Here is a 26,129-nt window from a genome sequence, read left to right on the forward strand (position 1 = left end):
ATAGGCTTCAGTCACACAAACCTGGATGTAGAGAATCCACTAGTGGTTTTCAATAAGTTCAAAATTTCATAATATGGCAGTGGTTCTGTAACTTTTCTGTACATTACAATCACCTAGGAATCTTTTAAAAATTCTAATAGTAAAAGTACATTCCAAATGAATTAGGTCACAACTGCTGGGTGGGACACAAGTGTATTTTTTGAAGCTCCTGAGGTAATTCCAACGTGAGACAAGTTTGGGAACCACTGGTATATAGTTTGAGTTGGTAAGCACGGTATGAAATAGTATATGAAATCTATTATACTTAAAAAAAAGAGGGCTTCCCTGGTGGCGCAGTGGTTGAGAATCTGCCTGTCAATGCAGGGGACACGGGTTCGAGCCCTGGTCTGGGAAGATCCCACATGCAGCGGACCAACTAGGCCTGTGAGCCACAACTACCGAGCCTGCGTGTCTGGAGCCTGTGCTCCGCAACAAGAGAGGCCGCAACAGTGAGAGGCCCGCGCACCACGATGAAGAGTAGACCCCGCTCGCTGCAACTGGAGAAAGCCCTCACACAGAAACGAAGACCCAACACACCCAAAAATAAATAAATAAATAAATAAATAAATTTATAAAAAAAAAAAAAAAAAAAAAACCATTCTCAAAGAGAACACATCTTCCAGGACTTTCCATGCTTGTTTTCCTGTCAAGCCTAATCCAAATTTTGGGACTTCTATTTGTAAGTTCATTTTTTCCCCATATGCTGATGCAAATTTATGTATGAAAGTGTTGACCTGTATGTGAGTCACATCTGGAAGCGTTGGGGGGCTTTGCACATACTGATATTTTTAATGGTGTCAGGTGAACAGCTCTTTCCTCGTAACAAGGATATAATCACTAAGACAAAATGCTATATTCTCAAGAGAGAAAAGGATTTCTTCACAACTCAGTATTTCTTGCTCAATATAATCAACTCCAGTCATCAATCAAAATATCCTTAGGACAGAAGTTAATAAAATACTGTGCATTTACCCGTCTCTAAGCTCACCTTTAAACTGTCTTCACACCACAGAATGAAGGACAAAATTAATGAAAGAGAAAAACAAGTCCTTTGATTATTAAAATCCTCACTACAGTGCAAATACTGTAGATTTCAAAAGAAACTTGGAGATATTTAAGCCAACTGCATACTACAGATGGGTAGCCTGACACCCGGATGACGTGAAATGATATGCCTAAAAGTCACACAGGAGAGCTAGAAGAGAAAAACACATTTTTTTTTTCTTTTTCCAAACAAGCAAACAGGATTTTTCACATGTTAACCAAAAAGAATCAAGATCATCAGATTAGGAAGAAATGAGGAATAAAAAGTATGTTACACATAGATTTTAAGGACTAGTCAATCCACTGCCCCCCACCCCTGAAAAACCAAAAAATTCTCCAAATACATGGACATATATCCATCAAGATGCTTACCCTTAAAATATCAGAATCTTGGAAAATTCAATTTTAGAATCTTGGAAAATTCAGTTTACAAATACATTATTAATTGCATTGTTATAATGAAATTAGTTCCTTAAACGTGAAGACACCAAACAGCACCAATACCAGAAAGTTAAGAAAGTAAATACACTATTACTTAAAATAATATATAATTTCTGATTGGGACAGAAATGACCTATAGCCACTAGCAAAACTATTTAAACTACTGTCTGACATAAAGGCAATATTTAAAGACTAGTATATGCCCTTTTCCCGCTGATAGGCCTGTGGCTAGGCATCCCAGCCATGGGTCAACATGAAAAATATTATTAAATGTCTTTTTAAAATTGCTCAACCTTGAACCATAATACTGCATAACCCAAATTTTGCCAGTATAAGCCAATGGCAGCATTTTTGGTATCCTAACTGTTCGTACCTGTCCCAATTAAAACAAAACAACTCCCTTATTAAGCACTAGACTGAATGCAGCTATGAAGCAGCAGCAAGGTATTTATAAATGGGCTACTGACAGTGTATCAAAATGCTACTATGGAAAATAGAGCAGCAAATACTCTAATAAGAGCACATTATTCCACATGGAATCCCAAATTATTCTTATCTCTAGTTCCTTAAATTCTTGGAAGACTAGAGATGACCAAGTGTATGTATAAATGGGGCCAGGAGGAGAGAAGCTCTGAATGGTATAGTGTTCATATTTTAAATTATCCAAGATAATCTGAATGCTTACAGAGAACTCCAACTATATCTAAATTTTTTTAAGCACATAGACTAAAATGCTAGCAAAACTTTGGTGTTCACCCCAAAATTAGCATTGCATTTTCAGTGAAAAGGAAATAGGCATGGTTTGTGAAGTTATTATCATGTTCACACCACCCTTCCCTACTCCCTGCTCCTTTCATCAGGTGATCTGAAGATTACCTGGCTTAAAATATTTGGTAATTCAGTGCAGAAAATTAAGGTCACAGACAAAGTACAACTTTTAATACACCATTAATACTAATGATTAAAAATTATTGCATAGTCTTATGCATTTACCCTAAAACATTTTCTGAAAGTAAATTCTGAAAGAATTATATAAAAGACAAATAACCCTTTAAAATGCAGATGGCCTTTACTACCTCGATCTTCTCTCCTTCTTTGTCTTTTCAGTACTTTTGTCCATCGTTTTCTCATTATCTCCCCTGCACTTTGGGCAATACCATTTCCCCTTTGGTTTATAGGTAAGTGAAACACATGAAAAGTGAAACCATTCAATTGGACACTGTTCGTTGTCGCATCCGATCATTTCCCCATAAGACACTTGGTTACATAAACAATATGTAGGTTCATTGGGATCTATTGCAAACTCAACAGGTGAAGCTTCCCTTTCCTGCTTGGCCTTGGAACGTTTCTTTTTCTTGGCTGACTTGGATTTCTTTTCTTTAGGTGGCTGATCATCACAGTCTTCAATCCCATTCGTCATGTGACACAGATCACGGCTTTCACTGGTTCGCTGTCGGCGGGGTCTTCTCGAAGATCGTTCTGGTTGACTGGAATCCATCTTTGCTTTATCTGAGGCTCGCTCACTTTCAGCAGGATCTTGAAAACACTGTGAATGCAGCTCCATTTGCCTTGCCCGATTTTCCACCAATTCGAGCATCTGTGTGACAATCTGAATTTTTTCATCTCCCAATTCTTGACTATTGATTAATGCTCTCTGGAGATGCTGCTGGAGGCGTTTTTTCTGGTTTGAATCATCTTCTTTCTTATATTTTTCATAGACATCATCAATTTCCTTTAATGTTTCTAAAAAAGGAAAAGAAAATATATGGTAACACATTTTTCAAGTTAGTTATTTTTCACAGAATTGGTACAGTTAGAATGAACTCAAACCATAAAACCACACTCCTCCATACGTAAGAATACATGAAAAACATTTCATTTCCCTTACAAAGACCACAAATTATCCAACATGAAAGTACATTTAGAGATAAACTAATAAAAAGAATGAACACAAAACTCTCTTAATACTCATTAATCTATATTAGAAAGGATAAGAGATGTGTGGCTAATTATTAATCAAAGTCTTTACTTGGGCAGGAACACTCTGTGCCACTTTAGAGTTCACCCAGTGCCATATCACCTATACTTCAGGTAAACCTCAAAACTACCCTGTATATAAAATTTCCATGCTGGACTCCAGCCGTAAAACTTAAAAAGGTTCCAGGACTACGCTAGATTACTGTCCAACTGTGTTTACAGGATTTACGGTTCAATCGATGACTTGCTACAGAACTCTAGAGAGACGCTATACCTTGACTTTCATATCATCCCCTGGACATTCTTAACAAAGCAGACACAAGTAACTCTTAGCTTCCCATCATATTAGCCTGAATGGCTCTTTTATTTCAACACATGGGAGAGTCTGAAAATCAAACTATTTCCGGAGCAGGTTTAGGTTCAGGTTCTGGCATCAACTGACTAAGCTACTAACAAAATTATAGTAAAGTCAGCATTGGATCACTGTGCTTTTGTAGATAACTCAGCCGTTGGTTCTCAGCTTTGTGAACTGCTGATTTAGATATTGTATAGCATGAGGACCCACTTACATCAATTAAAAATGGCCGAGTCATTAGAAGGTATACAAATATCTGAAAATATAGTTCCAGATGTCACCAAGATTTACATAGATGTCTTATTCAAATCTGTTCTGTTTCTCATCCTTATGAGATACAATGCTATCTGAAAGAGTTCTGTCTTAGTAAAGGTGGAGAAACAAAAATTAACTGGAATTTATCACACCCGATGCCATATCATTGTTCTATCTTCTAATATCACTGCTCTAACGACAACAGAAATGTTAGACGACCAAATACATACACTGGGGGTGTCTGTGAGTAAGGTAACATAGAGCAAGTATTCAACACAACTTGTGAATTCCCGCCTCCCTGGAGAGTGTAGGTACTCACACTTGACGGACAACTATTTAACCTGGGATTCATGACAATGTGCTCCCACACATTTGAGGGTACTCATACCTGCAGAGCATATTTTTAAACATCGTTCACATCTAGCCCATTTCCCCAGCTAGGTATGTAAGTGGATTTCTTAAGAACCCAATTTTCCTCCAGGAAAAATAAGGAAATTATATATTTTCCCCTCAAACACACAAAATGTGAGGTTTAAAAAATAAAAGCAGGGGGCTTCCCTGGTGGCGCAGTGGTTGAGAGTCCACTTGCTGATGCAGGGGACACGGGGTCGTGCCCTGGTCTGGGAAGATCCCACATGTCGCGGAGCAACTAGGCCCGTGAGCCCCAACTACTGAGCCTGCGCGTCCGGAGCCTGTGCTCCGCAGCAAGAGAGGCCGCGATAGTGAGAGGCCCGCGCACCGCGATGAAGAGTGGCCCCCGCTTGACACAACTAGAGAAAGCCCTCGCACAGAAACGAAGACCCAACACAGCCATAAATAAATAAATTAAATAATAATAATAAAATAAATAAATAAAAGCAAAACTTATTCCAAACATTCTGTATCGAATAATCAGGAATTAGAAGCTAAATATATTATTTCATAGCAGCACATTGATATTATACATGAAGTAAAAATTCACATTTTTAAGACACCTTAATTACCCGGTGAAATAACACTTACTGAGCCTCTTCCATGTGACTTTCTCAGTAATCCCCACAGCAATCCCATGAGGAAGCCACCACTTTTATATGTGAAGAAAATTAAGCTCAACAGGTATCAACCCCAGACTTTGAACTCTGCCATTATCTGTCAGGCTGGCCCTGCTCTTCAAGCACTTTCTACTCAGCTGCATGGAAGGCACTTAAAATTAAGTAAAAAATTTTAGTTCAAAGGTTATTTACCTTTGAACTATGAACGAGAATACTGGAACAAAACTTGAGGTTCTCTAATAACCATACCCCATAATAAATACTTCATTCAATTGTGAAATTGTTTTTTTCATTTCTCTATGTTTTTAAGGCTACTTTTGTGTGTGTGTGTGTGTGTGTGTGTGTGTGTGTTCGCGGGCCTCTCACTGTTGTGGCCTCTCCCGTTGCGGAGCACAGGCTCCGGACATGCAGGCTCAGCGGCCATGGCTCACGGGCCCAGCTGCTCCGCGGCATGTGGGATCTTCCCGGACCGGGGCACGAACCCGTGTCCCCTGCATCGGCAGGCGGACTCTCAACCACTGCGCCACCAGGGAAGCCCTTTAAGGCTACTTTTGAGGTTCTTCAGTAACTTCTGAAAGTGTCTCAAATAGGTAGGAGAGAAATTTCTTTGACTACCTATATAATTTATATCATCGAATTTTGCTGTAGGTGTTAAATCTAAAAACAGGAAATACTTAAGAACTAGCAAAGAAACAAAAAACATGAAAAACCAAGAACACACAAGTATATAAAGCTAATAGAAAACTGAAAGTTGAGCTTAGTAAGCATGTGCAGAGTAAAAACTAGATCACTGTTTTTGTATTACTCTTCAGAAGAACTACAATTTTAATGGGGTTAAAATTTTTTTAAATCTCTCGATCTTTCAAGGCCTAATACTGTTTCTCATGTTACCAAAGCTGCTTCTGTCAACTCTAGATGGTCAAGATGTCAGATTTCCCTGGAACAAATTGCCCCTCCCCAATTCAAACGAAAAAAAAATAGCTTAACTTTCGTGAAGGCAAACATGTCTTTAAAGAAATGTAAAAGCCTGCAAGCTTTACAAACTTCAGAGTTATGATTATTTGAAAAAACTAAAAATGTTCAACATACAATTCTTAAGCACACATGTACAATATATAACATTTTTAGGTTACAATTCAGGTATGTGCTCCATGTCTATAGAAAATACCTTTGGAGAGCTTTTATTTAAAAAAACAAACAAAAAAAAGATTTAAATAATTTAAAAACGAGCATGTGCACCTGCAGAAGCCAGGCTGTGGAGTCAAACATTCCCCACTTAATTGGACAAATTACTTAAACTCCTTGTAAATTTTAATTTGTCTGCAAAATGAATTTTTACTGCATTGAGTTGTGAAGATTAAATGAGATAATGTTCTGGACGTGATGCAGCAACTGACACACAGTAAGTAATCGTATTAGTTCGCTTCCCTCCAACAGAGATCAGTCCTTACAGTCATATGGGTTCAAAAGGCAGAAATAAATTATAGGTGAAAAAACACAGAGACACTTAAATGTTCTATCAGGCTACAGGTCCGAAAATATCACCCCAGAAATGCGTTCCTTAGACACTAAATCATAAAACTAGCGACGTGTCGAAAAACAGAGAATGGGTCCAAGAAGTTATCTTTTTAATGTCCGTATGGCTGATTCCACATTATGTCCAAGGTCTGTTCCTTGATTCAGGGTTATTAAACCAAACGGCTCCCCATTTAAACTCCTCCCCTTGTAGTTACAGGCGAAAGGGCCAATGGTAAATAGTAAATAATACTCAGAAAAGCTGATTCCAGGGAATCAACCCTAGCTCCTTGGGTCTGACCACAAAAGGGTGGCTTTTGCCTCTGCACTTAAACTTGGCGATGTAGGGACCCAAGGGTTAAGAGACGCCAGGCGGTTGCCCAGTCAACTAACCCACATCCTCCAGGGGCCCGGAAGTGACGCAAGGCCCGGAACCTACGCGGTGCAGGGGCCAGCGATGATCACAGTAGCTGGCTGTGTCTTTGTCGTGATTGAGTGATTGGGAAAAAGTCGAAAAATCAAACAAACATGTTCCAAATCCCAACACTGACTCCGCTCAGGACGAACTAATGTCCCGCACGGTCCCCTCCCGAACAGCCAGTGTCGCCCAAGCCTTCCTGCAACCAGCCATTTTCCAGACGGGCGGGAGCGCGCGCGTCCGCGCCCCGCCCATGTCCTACGTCACGACCGCAGGACCCGCCCCCAGCGCGGGCGGGGGGCCCACCCCGCCACACACACCCCTCTCCCTTCCCCCGCGGGGACCCCTAGCCTTTTAACCATTTGGCTGAAAGAGCTGGGAACGGCTGTGGCCCGGAACTTTCCCTGGGGTGGGAGAGGGAAAGCCTCCTCTATTCTCAAGCCGGGAGCCGGAGAGCCGAGGGAGGGACCTCCCCGGAGGCCGCCTTCGCAGCCCTCTCGCGCCCCCTCCCCCCTGCACGTTCCAATGCATCTGCTCTCAGGGGGTGGGGGCCCGAGGGGGGTTGGGGAAAGCCAGGCCCCGGAGGCCAGCGGGAGTCCGGCCGCGGCCGGCCGCTCACTCCCCACAGCCCCCGCCCGGCTGCACGCTCCCCGGCCGGGGCAGGAGGGTCTGCGGCACCGGGCAGGCGAGGGCCGGAACAAATGCTTGCTGCTTAAAATGGCTGATTCCTCAGCCGCTGGGTCTGCAGCGGGGGCTGACGAGCGGCCACCACCCTCACCCTTGAGACCCCCGAGAAGTCCTCGCCGACCGCAGCGGGGGAAGGGAGGGCCGCGAACCCGGTCTCCAGTCCCGTTCCCCCGTCCCACACACCAGACCCCCTCTGTGCAGTCGGGGAGACTGTCACAGGAGAAATGGAAAAGTGGCACTTCCCCGGGCAGGCTCCGAGCGACCGTGCCCGGCGGCCAGCGGACCCGAGTGGGGGAGGACCTTACCGGCAGCCCCGCGGCCCCTACCTTGATATTTGTTGTCCAGCTCTCGCAGCACGGACACGTTCCTCTGCATGTCGTGGGGCAGCGACTCCACGCACTCGAGGTAGTCCTGCACATAGCAGGTGAGGAGCCGGCTCCGCTCCCCGGTCAGGAGCGCGGCCGACGGGTAGAGTTGCTGTTGCTGCTGCCCTAACATCCTGCCGCCGCTGCTGCTCCTCGCCGCCGCCGCCGCCGCCGCCTCCTCATCCAGCAGCCACACATGCAACAGCCACGGCCGCCGCGGCTCCTCTGCTCGGCAGCCTGGCGCCGCGGGGACACCGGCAGCCGCTCGAGAGGGTACAGCCGAGTCCCCCGATCTCTACTCCCCGCAAAAGAAGCCCTCACTCCCCGCCCCCGCGGTAACAAGCCCAGGGGCGGGGCGAGATCGGGGCTCCCTCCTTTTCCCCCTCCCTCCCCAGGACTAGAGCAGCGGGGATCCCCCCAGTGGAGCTGGCGCCGGGGTCCCGGGCGTTGACACTTCCTGTCCCCCTCAGAGTCACCAGATGCTACCAATGCCGTCTCGTACCTCAGATCCCCATGACAAGCCTCTCGCTGGCCCCTTTCCTCCCAATCACCCTCGGTGCCTGTCAGAGAGTCTCTCACAGGACCGCCCCCGCCCCTCCGGTTGCGGCCGCCTCTGCGCTTGCGCAGGACTCCCTCCTTATAAGGCCGGGGGCCCGCCCCTACCGCCCAGCCGAAGGGTTCGCATTCTCCCGCCTTCCCTCCGCCACCCGGGCGATTGGTCTGTCAACTCTTGGCCCGCGGGGAGGGTGCGGAGGGCGGCCAAACGGTAGGTTGCGCCCCGCCCCCCCTTAAAGGGGAAGCACTGTCGGATCCGCCTCTTCGCTCAACGCCTGAATGGGACTTGAGAGGGCAGGTGGCTGACCCCTTCCTTCCGTCCTTCCCACAGGGAGGGGGAAGCTTGGCCCAGCTCCCTCGGCCCGGTGTTACCGACTTTTTCCCCATCAGATGGATGTAGCGCGGCCCCTCGCGAGCCTTAAAAGGAGCAGCAGGCGGCCACCTTACGCAGCGACCCGGAGGGAGTCCTGCGGGGACTACGCGGCGGGCGTGAGGCGAGCGTGGCTCCGGGCATGCGCGGCGGCTGTGTGCCCGCCGGGCCGGCACCGCCCTCTGGCTGTGTCTTCCTCCCGCCGCGGCCTTCGGGCTCCCGGAGCACCGGGGCTGATCGCCGAGGTAGGCGGTGCCCTCGCGGCCCCCTGCGTTTCTTTCTCCCTTAGTCCGTCCGCTTTTTGAATCTCCCTCCTGGTTTCTGCGAGCTCCCGCCCTTCCGCAGACGCGGGGGTCTCCCGCCGCACCAGGACGTGCAGGTTTTGTCCACCCTAGGGCTCCTGAGGAATCGCGTTTAGTTTAGGCTCACTCAGCCCCATACCTGTTTGTCCGACAGACAACCTTTAAAAAAAAAAAAAAAAAAGTTTTCCCCCCCCCGGGAATCAGAACGTTTAAACATTAAACGTAGGCAAGGGCTTCCTGGCGGCGTGAGGGGCACCACCACCTTAACATCTACGTAAGACTGAAAACCACTGGGGGCCGGGGTCCAGGGGTGATGGAGACGCCAGGACAGACCGAATCAGGAATCAGGCCCACGTCCTCATCTACGTGACCGGCCGACAGGGTTTAATTCCTATCTGGGGTTAAATGAAATGCCAAGCAGAGGAGTTGATTTTAATTCCAGATGGACTCAGTGTATATAACAGCGTGTATTTTTCAAAGAAATGGGTGTAAAGAGAACGAATACGCGGAGAATTTTAACGGAATGCCTATGTAAACAAGCACTATTGTGAGTAGTACATTTCAGTTAAAAAGAAAACGTGAGGGGGCGATAAATTGGGATTTCTCCTTATATCCAGTTGGTCTGCAGCGGTGGGGCACTTGTATGGTGACCTATTTAAGGCACTTTTGAAACAGCTGTTAATAGTTCGTAACCACTGACAGGGAAAGAGAAATCTAGACCTTGATCTAGAGGATATTTTAAATTTCAAACCGAAACAAACCACTCTTGGAAATTTGAGTCTTGGGAACAAGATAATATTGCTCAGGACTCAGAGATTGTCTTGTATTATTATCCTGTGACACTTGGAGGTTTTGACCACTTGAATATTAAGTCAACCCAGGCAGTCCAGTGTCTCGTATTTCTGAGAACCGTCTAGGGATTTTCTTGTTGTCATTCTTTAAATCAGATGAAGCAGCCAGGTCTTGTCAAAAAAGTCACTGTTAAGAATTGAATTTTAATCACCTTTTACTTAAACTCTACTATTTTTGTTTAGTCATAGATTTAAATCAGCTAGTTTTTATTGAAGGCCCAAAACAATGCAAGATGCCTTATTATTTATTGATTCAGATTAGACACAGGACGCACATATGGATTTTATTCAGCCTGAGAAGTGGTCTGCAGGCAGATATAACACATGGTTAGAGACTAGAAGTGAGAAAACGCAATGATTCATAATACCTCGAGCACTCCTTCCAGGAACCATGAGCAGGATGAGGAAGGAAGGATGAGTATGGAAATGAAGACCTTTTAGAGCATTATCCTGACCTTTCATAATTCTGTTGAACCGGCTGAAAGGAAGCAAAAAGTCTAAATAATGATTTTGCAGCTTGTGTTGATCTAAACCTATAAAGAACACTCTCATATGGTAATCTATGTGTGTATGTGAATTGTCAGACATGTGCTTTTTTTGCTATGTTAATTTATAAAAGTTAATCAAAGACTTACTCCTGCGGTACTTGTGAAAGCAGATTGTGTGAGGAGAGTAAAAAAAAACAATCACTGTACTCCCCAGACTCAGCCCTTTGACTTTGGTTATTTATCATGTCCTTTTCTTTTTAGTAATCACTTAACTGGAAATTTGGGACCTTTTGAAATTGGGTTCCTGTACCCTGCTAAATGCAATATTTAAAAGTCCCCAATTCTCCACAATATAGAAGTTAATTGGTGATATTTAATTATGAATAAAGCAAAAGGTCATCTTATTTGCTCTTAAGTATATTTTCTGAAGTAACCTTAAAAAAGATAAGTAACTGACACCCCCAAATTAGTAGAACTATCTGAGATTAACTTTAATTTCTAAATCAGTTACTGTGACACATCCCTGGTAGAAATGTTTAAGAGATCTCTGGTAGGCCCTTATTTATACTGTAAGGGGAGAGGGGACCACTTCAAACTCTGATGGAAAACAAACTAGCAAGTAGTTCTGAAGGTTTCCTAAAGATACCTCCTGAGAAGATTCAGCTACTGCTTGAGTCAGGACAATTAAATTTGAAGTCCTTTTTTTCTTTTTAATATTTTTTAAAACTTTATTATGGAGGGCCTCCCTGGTGGCGCAGTGGTTGAGAGTCCGCCTGCCGATGCAGGGGATGTGGGTTCGTGCCCCGGTCTGGGAGGATCCCATATGCCGCGGAGCGGCTGGGCCCGTGAGCCATGGCCGCTGGGCCTGCGCGTCCGGAGCCTGTGCTCCGCAACGGGAGAGGCCACAATAGTGAGAGGCCCGCATACCGCAAAAAGAAAAAAAAAAAAAAAAAAAAAAAAAACTTTATTATGGAAAATTTCAAGCACACACAAAAGTAGAGGTAATAGTACAATAAATCCTAATATACCATTCACCCAGCTTGAACATTTATCAATATATGGCCCTTAATATTTCACTCCCTTATCCTTGCTGGATTATTATCATTTTCTCTGTACTTTAAATATGAACGGATAAGAGAGAACTTTTTAAAAACATCCACAATACCATTATCCCATCCAAAAATTATCTTACTGTCATTTAATATCCAGACAATTGAAATTTCCCTATTGTCTCATTAATATTATTTTACACTTGGTTTGTTCAACAGGATCTAAACAAATTCCACACTGCATTTGGTTAGTGAGGTCTTTTCTAAACTAGTAAAAGGCAGTTAATTCCCTATTTAATTCAGGGAAGCAGATAGCAATGTTTTTTCTAAGGAAGATATTTGGATTGTTAAAAAGCACTGTTCAAAATGTAGGGAAATTCAAGAAAATCACTTTAAACAAAATCCTCATATTGAAAGGTCACCAATTGATAGTCCACTGTAGAAATGTAATTATACCTAATGCAAATAAATAAATCCTTTAAAAATCTAGGCATTTGCTTTAGAGTGTAATTTGTTCTAGAGAGTCCAAGTGAAGCATTTTAAATTGTACTGAAAAAACCTGAAACTTTAAATCAATTCATTAGTACAATAGGCGACAACAGTAACCACAAATACGAACAGTCTACAGCTCCACTGAGGTCAGTTTTAAAGCATTTTTGATTGCTTTATTGCATAAGTAGTACACCTTAATTGTAGAAAAAATAAAGCAAAAAAGAAGACATAAAATCACTAAAAACTGGAACTAAGTCTTCTTGGTATCTAAGTATACTCCCAAGATGATTCCATTTTAGTTTTTTGTTTTAAGGAAACACTTTGTCTAGGACTAAAGGACAAAGTTAAGAAAATACCAGATTCTCGAGATGGATTATTGCTAATATGAGTACTGTTAGCCTGTACATTTAGTTTATGAGGTAGGCAGCGCAGATGGGTGTATACAGTCAATCATCCTATGGGTTATAGTACTGTGCAGCAATTAGAATGACCACTAACAGCAAAAGAGGATCCTAAACCTTTTAATGAAGGTACTGTGAATGACTGGGTCTATAGTCATAGAATTTTCAGTATGATAAAATGTCATTCCCATAACCAAGAAGAGCAAACACATATTATCCACTTTGGTTATCGCAGAGAGAAAAATAACACGTATGGTATACTTTGCATATTGCTGACCAGAAAAACATTCAATTTTCCCTGGATGGTTACCATAGTTACATGAGCCGTTTATAACATCAAGAGGAGGAAGTAGGTCACAGTATTAAAGGAGTTTGAATTATGCAATTATGTTTCCTAAAAGCAGGGGAAAGGGTTTAAAATTTAGGGAAGAGAGATTTATACTGATGTTCAAAATTGAAATTCTAGTGTAATTTTGCTGGTGAAACAATAAATCTGTCTAAAATTAAATGGTTGATATTGTAGGTGTAAATAGTTTAACCTGTACAAATAATGAAATAGCTTGATCCATAAGTGTGATAATAGAGATGCCAGCACCTTCTGTCCTTGTGGATACCCCTTTATCTTAGTGAGCTACCTTACCTTAAAATCTTTTTGTAGATAATCAATAAACCCAACAATAGCCTAGAATCTTGGAGTAGCCAAAACATGTAAACTGAAGCTTTGACCTCTTACCTTTGCAAGTTTGAGATTAAAGCTTGGTACAAGGCCTGTCATATGCTACTCTTAATTTGTGGTAGAGATTTTCCTAGTAATTTCATCAAAGGGACAGAGAAGGGTGGTAAAGAGGGAAGGTGTTGAAAGCCATGTTAGCATAGACTTCATCCTCTTTAAATTATGTCTGGTTTTGTTTTTTTTACTAAGAACCTCAAAAAGATAATTTTATTCAAGAACTGTGTCTGTTGTATCAGAGCCCTGCACAGTGCTGAATAAAGAGAGGTTGGATGAAGGAAAAGCAAAGAAGGGGCTTCCCTGATGGCACGGTGGTTAAGAATCCGCCTGCCAATGCAGGGGACACGGGTTCAAGCCCTGGTCTGGGAAGATCCCACATGCCGTGGAGCAACTAAGCCCGTGCGCCACAACTACTAAGCCTGCGCTCTAGCGCCCATGAGCCACAGCTACTGAGCCTGCACGCCACAACTACTGAAGCCCGCGCACCTACAGCGCGTGCTCCACAACAAGAGAAGCCACCGCAATGAGAAGCCCGCGCAGCACAACGAAGAGTAGCCCCCACTGACTGCAACTAGAGAAAGCCCGTGCGCAGCAACGAAGACCCACCGCAGCCTAAATAAATAAATAAATAAATAAATTCGTTTAAAAAAAAGAAAAGCAAAGAAAAAGCTTCATCTCAAGGTTGCACAATTTCAGATGGTCATTTATAATCTTCTGATCACTATAGACTCATAGACTTTGTATAGCTAAAACTAATCTTAGTTCAGTGATTTCCCTCAAAGGAAGAGAGAGCAGGCAACAGGCAGCCTCACTGAGTAGCTGGATGAGCCACTGCTGCTGATGTTAATTCATCATAACCATCATGTCTGTAGGGAAGGATGGGGAAGAGGTTGAGAATCCCTATTATAACTCACCTCTAGACCAATTTTTTCTTTTACAGGTGATAATATGGGGACCCAGAGAAGTTAAATAACTTGCCCAGGGTCACACAGCAATTCAGGAAGTAAGTGTACACTTAAAAATTTTAAAGTAAAACAAATATTAGTTAATCTTAGCTGATAATCATTGGAAAGGAGAAAAGTACCCATAGAAAAAACAATTAAAAACTTGGGATATTATAAAATTACTTTTTCTGAGAAGTCTTGCAGCAAATTTGACAAAATTACCTCAAAGGAAAATTAGAATTTTCTGAACAATAATTTCCAAAATAATCATAAAATCAAAAGTACTAGAAATCATGTATCCTTTAGACATTTATTTTCAAGGGCAAATGCCTTATGCCTTCAGCTCTAGTTAAAATAAGAATGGCCTTTTAAAAATAAAACTCAAGCTACTGTTGAGCTTTTTGCTGAATCTTTTGTTCCTTGTAATGATTCTAATTGATTACTTAATGAGGCTTTATTGGAGCTATTGTTACATTAATTGCTCTTGGCAAGGTTAATTTAATCCAGCACTTTGGTGAATATTGATTTAGCTTCTGAGGGTAAATTTTTAAAAATTATTTATCTAATTTATTTCCGTATATTGGAGTTCTCTGACTCTTTTATCTATGGAAACCAGTATATCTTGCTTTATTCAATATATCTTTCTGGGAAATTGTGTTAAAACCTTATTTTGCTACAAGTAATTTTATAAATTTATTTATTTTATTTATTTATTTTTGGCTGCATTGGGTCTTCGTTGCTGCGCGCAGGCCTTCTCTAGTTGTGGCGAGCGGGGGCTACTCTTCGTTGCGGTGGCTTCTCTTGTTGCGGAGCTTGGGCTCTAGGCGCGCGGGCTTCAGTAGCTGTGGCTCGTGGACTTCAGAGCGCAGGCTCAGTAGTTGTGGTGCATGGGCTTAATTGCTCCGCAGCATGTGGGATCTTCCCAGACCAGGCCTCAAACCCGTGACCCCTGCATTGGGAGGCGGATTCTTGACCACTGTGCCACCAGCGAAGCCCCTACAAGTAATTTGAAATGTGCTGGTTCTATAAAATAAAAGACCCACATTTTAGAAATATTTAACAAATAATTTATCTCATTTTCTTTTGTTTTCTAGACTGCCCTCAATTGTTTTCTGCTTGAGAAAACATAGGTTGTGTTCTTCATTATCTATCTGCAGCCACGGTGTGGCATCTTTTACTTGTTCTAACTGTGGTATACATTCCAGATCCTTTAGCGTAATATCCTTTGGTCACAGAAATGACATCTTCAGAGAGACGACTTTGAAGAAATGCCTGAAAGTGACGGTAGAAATATTTTCTTCTGTTACCTGCTGAAAGTAAGTACTAGAATTAGAGAGATTAAAAAAAACAAAGATATAAAAGATATGGGGAACAAGTTCTATGGAAAGTATTAGAGGCTAAAAAGCTTACTGTTATGGGAAAATAGAAGAAACAGAGAAAGGAATGATTACTTCAGCCATTAACGGTGGTGGTACAACAGGAGAATTAAAATTTAGGGACCATGATATTTAAATTATATCTACAGAAACTATGTTACTCCTTTATGCATAACAAAAAATACAGTTCTAATACAGGGTTGGACTAATAGCCTATCTAACGTAATCTTTGAAAAGTGGCATGTTGATTCAAAAATAACTGCAAAAGAGCCTGGTGACTTCCTTACATGATGTTATTTTTATTTTTTTAAATTTATTTTATTGACATATAGTTCATTTACAATGTTGTGTTGATTTCTGCCGTACAACACAGGGACTCAGCTATACATATATATACATTATTTTTCATATTCTTTTCCATTATGGTTTATAACAGGATATTGAATATAGTTCCTTGATGTTAGCTTCAGAATATGCCTAACTTTTACTCTTCAGGTAAAATATCTCTGGAAGAATAGTCCAGTGTTATCTATGGTAGTAGTTGCCTCTGGTTTAGCGCCTGGGGATCTGGAGTTGGAGGGAGACTTAGTTTTCACAAATATCATTTTGCACATTTGATTTTTTTGATACACGTATTGCTTTAACAAAATTTAAACTTTGTTTATCTTTAATATAAAAGAGGCAAGAAGCTTTCCGTACATTCTGCAATAACAAAATGCATATGAATACTACCCACTGGGAAAGGAGCACATGAGTAAATACGCTCAGTATTTAGATTTAGTTCACTTTTTTGAGAGTTTTTCTGCTACTACTGCTAGTAATGTCTAGACTTTACATACTAGCCTTCTAATTGCAAATATATTGTTACACAAAAATAAAATTAATAAATACCATATTGTTAAGCTTGAAGCTTTTGAAGACGTCACACTTTAGAAACTGATCTAGGCAGTTTGGGCTCAGAAATACATTTTTTTGTGAAGTTTTGTAGCAGTTTAGGAGAAGTTATGTGTAGCTTTTTTCTCATTCAGTATAGCCCTCAACTTGTTAAGAGCTTTCTAAATTTTTGTGTGATCTTACTTGAATACATTAGGTTAAGATGGAATACCTCTTATCATTTTTATGAGTTAAATGTTTTAAAAATTCACATTCAGGCTAATGTTCTGTGTTCATGCCATCTATAACTTGTACCTACAACCTCAGAAGGGAACTGTGAACTGTGTCTACCCCAGAAGGAGTCCTTCCCTGATGTCTCTTACTGAGCTGTGGTCTTCTCTATAGGATTGAAATTTAGCAGAAGTATCTAATGAAGAGGAATCTGAACACAGCAGTTGAGAAAGGAAAAAGATTGGGAGAAGAGCCCAGATGTCATAAGGCAAAGGGAGGATGAGGTACAGGAAGCAGCTATTATTATTTCTGTTGCGTGGCTCAAAGAACTCCAAGAAATTGATTCCATTCCACTGGGCATAGTTTTCAATTTGGGATAGGAATTTATTTTTTAATAAAATTGATATTAGTGGAAACACACGGGAAACAGACAGGAAAACAATTGAACATAGTGACCTGAGTGGTTGCAATACCTCATGTAAGGCATCTTTTTCAGAAATTATTCTTCGGTGTGTGGTGGGTTGCTTTCTAGGTAAGAATGGGAGTGACAGCTCTGCTGTAATGAATAATGGCCTGGGTGGGGAGAGGGAAGGAGAAGCCAGGAGGGAGTAACAGGGAAATGAGGTTATGTGGAAGGAAGGAGATAGATTCCGGAAATTTCCAGGAGGCAATATCGGCTGGGTTTTGTGACTGTTTTTAGGGGACGGGGCCATAAGGAGGTGGTGGCAATGTTGTGCAGAATGGAAGATCCAGGAAGCAGAGCTGGTGTGTTGGGAAAGATCCAGATTTAAATCATACACGGTTTATAACCCTGTAGGTTTTTTTTTTTAGGCCTCCTCTTCCAAACAGCATAAACTATTGCTTCCTAGATGTATATAGCCAGCTTGTCTGTAAAGAGCAGCCAGCCATAGAAACTGGAGGCTGGGAATGTGTTGGGAAGGGTAGAGAGACTAGAGGAAATGATTTAGATGTGCAGTGGTCTTAAAAATATTTTCCCGCAAGCCAGGACTTAGCTAGCTTTGTATCACTTCTATTAGTAAGACGGGAGTCGGTAATAGGGGATAGCAAGGATGAACAGACCCTTGGGAGGAAGAGTTAATGCAGCAGGTCTGGTTGCTTATTCCTTGCATGTCTCCAAGGAAACCATGACTGACCCAGCCAACCCTGGGAATTTGGCCTGTGGAATGTTCTTTATGTTAGTGATGATTTTGTTGTGTACACCTGGAGAAATGGAACACGCCATACTGGCTTGTCAGGTTGCTTTGCACAACACGTACACCTGGTTTCATTGTTGGAGTCCTGAGTCTCAGTTGCCATAGCTGATTGTATAGCAGAATGTGTGGACGTTAATAGCTCCCCATAAAAGCCTTGGACCCTGAGACTCAAATGGGCTTCCTCGGGTAGAGCTATTCCATGCATGCCTGTAGTTTTGCTGCTAGACAGAGAGAGAGAATTCCTTGCAGCTTCAGGCCAAGAACATTGGAAGCCTGTGCTGACCTCTCTGGACTTCCCCAATGCATCTTTTTCCCGTTGCTTTTGCTCTCTCTCCTTTGCTGTAATAAGTCCTAGCCATGTTTGTAACCTGCTATTGAGGCTTGTGAGTGATTCTGGGATCACCAAAGGAAACGACCATATATAAAGTTCTGAAGAAATTTAAAACCCAATTTGTCTATTCAAGACTTGATAGGATTCACTGAAAAAAAGAATAATCAACATATGCAAGTATGTGCTATGTATGGATTTAAACCGAATCAAATCTTTGGTCCATGTCCAGGAGACATTTATAGTCTCTGTAGGGATATAGAACACATATATAGAGTGTTAGGAAAATGCCTACAGGCATAAGTATAAATAAAATCAAATTAGCAATAAATGTAGAAGCAAGGCAGAAAAAGAGAGTAAAATTTGTAGGAGTCAATCATGGTTTATGGAAGATGGTGCATATTTAAGAGGAAATATGGGACCATGTTGTCAAATAATAGCTTTTGCTTTTTTCCTTCATATGTACTTTCACAGTATGTAAAAAAAAAAGAAATGAAAAACATTTTTTTCTGGATTTTATCTGATGAGTGCTGAGTCCAACAGAACTTTGACTGAATTATTTGTGTGGAATCAAAATTTGCACTAAATCAAAATGTAAGTATTCTATGTAACCATATTTTTTGAGCCCTACAGTTATTAATTATGGCTATGAGTTAACATTCTCTTATATTATCATTCCAAAGACTCCACCCAACTCCTGTTATAATAATAAATCATATCTGGTATTTCTTCAGCTATTTAGTTAAACTGCTTACAGCCAAAGATTAAGAATGAACTTTGAAAGTTCTGCTTCTGGTACTAGCCAGTTAGGTCCTATCAAATCACCCTCCCACAAATAACACCTATAAGTTCTGGAAAATTTTTTAAAAATACCAAAAGGCACTGGAAAACAAGCAAAAGAAAGCAAATTCTGGAGGGAAGTCAATACTTGGAAGAACGAAATGGCACTTCAGGCGTTTCCTATTTTTATGTCTTTAGCCTGCAGTGCCCAGTTTTGTAGGATGACTTAAACTTAGAAACTTGCAGATGTACTGGCTCGAAGAGCCAGAGGTTGGAGACCAGGGCAACCACAGTGTGGTACAGGGCCTAGAATTAATATCATGTACTGCCTTGACATCTGGTAGAATCAGGACTGTTATGAACAGCCTAACACCAAGTTCCCTTCCCCATCTGCTCCCATGGTCCTAAGATCCCCTAGCCAAACAACCCTTCTTGTCTCGGGGACCAGGTACATTTCCTGCTTGTACCTGAGTGGCAGGTTTCATTTCCCCGCAAGCCTGTGGAATTATTCAAAGAAACCAATCCCATCCCCCCACAGGAACCAGGGACTACCTTGATACTACAAAATCTGCCTCCCTCAGTACCTGGTTGTTTACTGTGTTCTCTGGTGTAACCCTCATGTGTCCCTGAATGGTGTCTGGTGTCCTCCCCCAGGCTATGAGTATGCGTGACTAGTAAACTGCTATCAGTCTCACCTGACAAGTGCTGGGTGTCATGTATTAGGCCATTCCCATAACCCTAGGGTGGGAATCCTTGCCTCACCAAAGAGATGAAGAAGAGGCAATTAAAAGAACAAAAATGGAAAGTGGAGGAGAAATCCCAGAAAGAAGAGAGTCACAGAGAGGGACCCTTAAAGTCTGGGTGGAAACTGCCCAAATCTCAAGCTAATTCCTAAACCACACATGTGCAAGGTGGACTCCAGGCAGCCCAGATAAGGCCAAGAGCACTGCACTGAGTTAGAGTTTGAGTTCAGCCAAGTGAACAGAATGCCAAAACAAAAACATTGCTGCTCTTTAGAGAAACATAACAGAACTGAGCATCTAGAGATACTCAGTACATCATTCACTATGTCCAGGATGATATCTAAAACTACTAGACATATGGAGAAGTAGGAAAATGTATCCCCCAAACCAATCAATGGTGACTAGCCCAGGATGAATCAGTTGTAATTCGAGACAAGGATTTATTTATTTATTTATTTATTTATTTATTTATTTATTTATTTTGCGGTACGCGGGCCTCTCACTGTTGTGGCCTCTCCCGCTGCGGAGCACAGGCTCCGGACGCACAGGCTCAGCGGCCATGGCTCACAGGCCCAGCTGCTCCACGGCACGTGGGATCTTCCCAGACCGGGGCACGAACCCGTGTCCCCTGCATTGGCAGGCGGACTCCCAACCACAGCACCACCAGGGAAGCCTGGCAGTTTTGCTTTTGATACCTGTTAGCACCATTCCATTTTCTAGTAAATGTAAACTCCTTGGGTGTTTGGCACATAAAAGGACCAATACATGTTTGTTGAATAAGATGTTTATCTGCGTTTCCTGTGTTTTTGTTTATTCCCTGAAAAATCAATGCCCTAATGCTGCCTCCTGGTGGCAGAGTGTTGTGTGCAATACAGAGACTTTCTCAAGGAAGGTGGGAAAAGACTAGAGAGGTAGGCTGCTGTCAGACTCTCCTGAGATGGACTTTGCCGGAAAAAGCATAATCTTATGAGGCTGGCTCTCTCCTCTCCTAAGGAAGCAGCCCTTTTCATGAGTGTGACATCCACTGGTTTTGAGTTATATCACAAGTCATGTTTTTGGCTGATATTTCACCAAGTTTACTGATTGAATGATTTATTCTTTTTACAGGTTACATCAGAGTTTAGAGCATGTACTGTGTTTGTGATTGCCATCTCTTAACTGTTGGAATGGAACAAAACATTGGAGATTATTTTAATGAGAAAAGCTTCTCCAGGAAGTCAGTGATGACCAAAAAATTAGGGGCATAATTTTTCTTTCTGGGGCAAAATTGTTTGGGGTCTTGTTGGAAAAAAAGACTTTGAGAACGGGGAGAGGCTGTGTCCAGGACCTGGGTAACTGGGTGGCTTTAATGACCATCGTCTTACGGTGTGGGCCCTGGGAAGAACTTACTGGGGAGTCCCAGTAGCTAATTTTTCACATTGTCACTCTACAGGACGTCTATACCAGCACATCTTCCCCATTTTGTGGTTAAACATCCCTCTGGAGAATTATCCCTGAGGCACTAAGAACTTTACTGTACTTTCCCCACCCCCGCCCCCAGCCTCTTGGTCTCAATTCCGATGTCAGTCAAGGTGCCCAGCACAGGACAACCTCTTTAGCTGGTTGGAGAGCTATTGCCCACTCCTGGAAACACAAGTAACTCACCTTTGTTCTGGTCCTACAGTTTTAAACCCTTAAGTGAGGGCTTGTGAATCATCTAACCTGATGAGGATATTTGAGGCCCCATCTGATAAGTGCACTTTGTACCATAAACTCAAGTAAAAGTAAAAATCAAATCAATCGACAAAATACAAAGATTTTCTACCACTAAATCGCTAAGGCAATTCCAAAGAATATGTTTCTGGAACAAAAGGCAATTCCAAAAGAGGTGCCCTAAAAATATTTTGAAAGTGGTAGAATAATGGAATAAAGATACTCTTTCCAAATAAAGATATTTTTCTTTGAAGTACACAAAATTGGGATTTGTAACTTTGTTTTTTTTTCTTTAAACATAACTCTGATTTTAGAAGTATGCGTATTATCTGGAGCAGAACATCTGTCAGGTTCCTCATGAACACTTCCCTTTTACCCCTTTAGATACTTGCAGTGACATTTTAGATGTTTAAAGTCAATCAGTGTGATTTTTCAAATGCCTAGGATTATTTATTATATACTTATATGACTATGAAGAATGTAGAATTGAGTGCTTTAATAGTTATACATGACTTTTGACTATTTGTCCAGCTATACTTGAGAGCTATAAATTTAAGATGTATTTTGCTCAGCAGTGAGAAGCTGACATTTAACATTTGCGAGGTCAGTCAGGCAGTAAGTAAGTGAAGTCAGCCACAGAGCACTTACTTTCCATCTATTTCCACACCCTCCAGCCTCTTTAGGGCAAAGTTGTATTCGTTCTGTCTACCATGATCCAAATGAAGCCTTGAAAAACTGTCAACTTGTTGGCCATCTCAGCTTCTATGTTACTTCTGTTATTTGACCCTTAAGAGAAAGTCTCTTATTGAAGGATCCGTGGAGTAAAAAGAGGTTCCCTTATTAGACTTTAGGGATTAAATGGTTGAGGAAGTACTTGTGATCAGCCATCATTTAAAATCAGTAAGTCATCTTATAGCAATGTATCACGCTGCTCGGCAGAACTCATTTTTAAGCTGTAACACCTTCCACACACTGTCTTTCTCAGCAGTAAGGCAGTTAACACTTTGTGATTTATGAAGTTAGAAAGCCAACATTCTTAAGATAAATGTGGGTGGTGAATTCACACCTCTTTGTGGACTCCCGAAGGTATCTGTGTCCTGATCCCTAGAACCTGTGATCCCTAGAACCTGTGAATACATTACGTTACATAGCAAGGGAGAATTAACGTTGCAGACGGAGTTTAAAAAGTTGATCACATGACCATCTAACCAGATGATCTTAAAAACAGGGAGGCTATCTGTGTGAACCCAGTATAATCGCGAGGGTCCCTGTAAGTGGGAAAGGGAGGCAGAGAAGTCAGGGTCAGAAAAAGATGCGACAGCAGAAGCAGGGTCGGTGCAATGCGGCTTGAGGACTCAACCCACCCTCGCCGGCTTTGCAGATGGAGGAAGAGGATCTGAGCCAAGGAATGCAAGCGCTTCGAGAAGCTGGAAAAGATACGGGAAGCAGACTCTCCTTCAGAGCCTCCGGAGGGAAAGCAGAGCAGCCAACACCTTGATGTGAGCCCGGGGGACCTCACTGGACTTCTAACTTACAGATTTGTATTGTGTAAGCCACCAGATCTGTGGTAATTTGTTACAGTGGCAACAGAAAATCAGTATGTTGTTATTGTCATTTTAGTTTGTCTGCTCTAGGCCAAGACTCAGTAGGGAAGCTTTGCTTTGATATAGGGCAGCATAAATTCCCTTACAATAAGAAAGGATAGAATTTTGAATTCTAAAAAGCCACCAAAGGGCTTCCCTGGTGGCACAGTGGTTGAGAATCTGCCTGCCAATGCAGGGGACACGGGTTCGAGCCCTGGTCTGGGAAGATCCCACGTGCCGCGGAGCAACTAGGCCTGTGAGCCACAACTACTGAGCCTGCGCGTCTGGAGCTTGTGCTCTGCAACAAGAGAGGCCGCGATAGTGAGAGGCCCATGCACCACGATGAAGAGTGGACCCCGCTCGCCACAACTAGAGAAAGCCCACGCACAGGAACGAAGACCCAACACAGGCAAAAAATAAATAAATTAAAAAAAAAAGACACCTGACGTTAAAAAATGTATAATAAGAATAAAAAAAAAGCCACCAAAGTCTACAAAAAATTCTTGAGCTGACCTTATATTATTTCTATCTTCCAATCCTTTCCCCTCTTGCTTTATATTGACAAAGATCAAAAAGGGGTCAGCAACTGTCTTTCACGATTCTCCCAGAACCATTATTACACTGAAATTTACAGGATGTCTGACGTATGAAGTACTATCGTCCATGGTTTCAGAAAGTAAAAAGCTTAAATCTTTACTCATTTGTTAGCTCACAACAGCAAAAGGTAACAACTGAGAAAAAAAATAAATGAAGCAAAGAAAGAAATATCAAAGGGAAACTGAGCAAGAGCCATTGGGTTTACACAGAATGTTCAGAAGAAAACTTGGGGTAATTAAGGAAAGAACGCAAAGACGACCCTGTTTTATTCCATACTTGAGCCGACGTTTAGTCTTCATCTGCTTAGTTCCTGGATTTCTCCCACGGTTGTGAACAGAGAAAAAGAAATCTACCAGAACCCCAGCAGCCGTGCTTCACCTGCTATGATTTGATTTTAGGCTACTGTCTCGAAATAATTCCTCCCCTAGAAGAATGTGTCGGGCAGAGTAATGCCTGACCAAGTATCAATAGTGCCCCGAGCTTTATCAAGTACCTTTAGCATAGGTACCACCAATTAACAGTTTGTTAGAACTTTTATGCTATCCATGCTTCATAAAAATCACCAGTATTTAATTCAAATTACTTTTTTAAAGTAAGATTTTTCGAAGTTTACTCGTACAGCAATCTCAGGGATCCCCACAAGGGCCACCTTGTTCCGCAACCCCAAGGACATCAGTGCACTGAATGACATCCACGGTATCCCATGTGAGTGCTGCCCCGTGCTGTGCAGCTCAGCAGCTTTGGATTCAAGGTCTCGATGCCTTCAGGATTTCTTGCTCAAGCCCTCTTTGTTTCAATCTCTCGGACCCTCCTAAGGAAGGATGCCTTCTTTGATTATAGTCAGGGGATAGATGAGGAGGCTCATTACACGGGAACTCTCATTACTCCCACCGCTGCAATACGGACACACGCCAAGTTCATGCTGTCGAGGTCAGGACCCACTTGCCTGGAATGCCCGCTTCCCTGCTTTACCCTCCGCAGAATCTGCTAGGGCTGGAATGGTGCACTTTTCTTTCCTTGCTATCCCTGCGTGGACTTCCCTAAAGTCACATTATCCTTCTCTCCTTCCCTATATGAGCCATAACGGCAGAATGACTGCCAGAGAATGTGAATTTCAAGGTAAAGGAATGAGTATTTTCAGAATAGTATTCTTATTTACCTTTATCATATTTCTCTTGTTAATCGCATTCAATATTTTGAAATGAAAAACGAGGACAGAGGTGCACATACTTTATCCCATATTGGTTTCCAAATTGCAGGTTATTGGGCATGTGTGTAACTCCCTCGTTAAGTAATCCATGACAGTCCACACAGGTATGACAAACTAGAGATGCCTCTGTGGACCTCTATGAGTTTTTATTTCATGAGAACCATTTTTTTTTTCCTCAGCTAGTGTAGAAAAGTATTTAATAATATACAAATGGTGAAGAGTAATGAGACAGGATTCATTAGGTTTATAATTTGTTTCAACCATTGGTTACATCATTGATTATACCACTGCCTCTGCAGATTGTCCCTTTAAAATTCTACAAATAATGTCTAGAAAATATTTTCCAACGATTTTTTCAGATACATTTGAGCAACTTCCCTTAAAGTTTACTTCTTTACAAACTTCCTAATTTGTTAAATAAAATGTCTCAAATTTTCCTCCAAGTGTGATTACACTATTTTCTAGTACATAAACAAATACCATGGGCCAGCATGTCTCATTGGCATCCACATTCAGTGCCCTAAATTAGAACCAAGTCATTCTTTAGTCTTCTAGAATGCTGGATTTGAGTCCCTACGTCAACATTTACTTGTTCTGTGATTTGAGGGAAACAAGTCAAAATGGTCATGTTTTCTCATCTGTGAAACAGGATCAACAATACCAACCCACCTAAGGGTAAGGAGGCTTAAGTAAGACGTACATAAAGCATCAGTATATCGTAGGCACCCAATAAATGAGCTACCCACATGGTGAGTTCTTGTACTGCTGATATTTTGTTTTTTGACCTAGGTAATCATTATGTGGGCATTTAATAATTACTGGACTTTATATATGGACTTCTGCAATGATAGTTCACAAAAAGTAAGAAATGGTAGCTATTTTTGGTGTTATCTAAATGTTAATTTGCGTGATGGTCCCTTAAGCCCGACCTGAGTCCCTACTAATTGCAAATTCTAATATGGCATATTACTTTAAAACAGATGAATTCCATTTAGTAAATTGGTAACTTTCTGCCTTACATCGCTCTAATACCAGTTGCAGAAGGAAGCTGGCATCTACACCAGGCCTCACAGTTGCTAAACCCCCTTCTGTCCAGTCCAAGGAGGTGCCAAGGAATTGAGAAAGGAAGGTAGAGGAATTCATCGATGTGGTGTGGCTGCCCTCTTTTTTCTTTGAAGAAACATGACTAAAAG

At 41.9% G+C, this 26,129-nt stretch overlaps 1 protein-coding gene across 1 annotated transcript; it reads right to left on the minus strand.

Annotated features, from left to right (window-relative positions):
* Positions 1-348: 348 nt before the first annotated feature.
* Positions 349-8,720, minus strand: ING2 (inhibitor of growth family member 2). The gene is made up of 2 exons (XM_082608548.1): positions 8,089-8,720; positions 349-3,267 (listed from the first exon to the last, which is right to left on the minus strand). The coding sequence occupies exons 1-2, from the start codon at positions 8,258-8,260 to the stop codon at positions 2,597-2,599; spliced, it is 843 nt and encodes a 280-aa protein (XP_082464674.1). The 5' UTR covers positions 8,261-8,720; the 3' UTR covers positions 349-2,596.
* Positions 8,721-26,129: the final 17,409 nt, after the last annotated feature.

Source organism: Mesoplodon mirus, assembly GCF_964341445.2.
Source record: "Mesoplodon mirus genome assembly, chromosome: 20".
NCBI lineage: Eukaryota > Metazoa > Chordata > Mammalia > Artiodactyla > Ziphiidae > Mesoplodon > Mesoplodon mirus.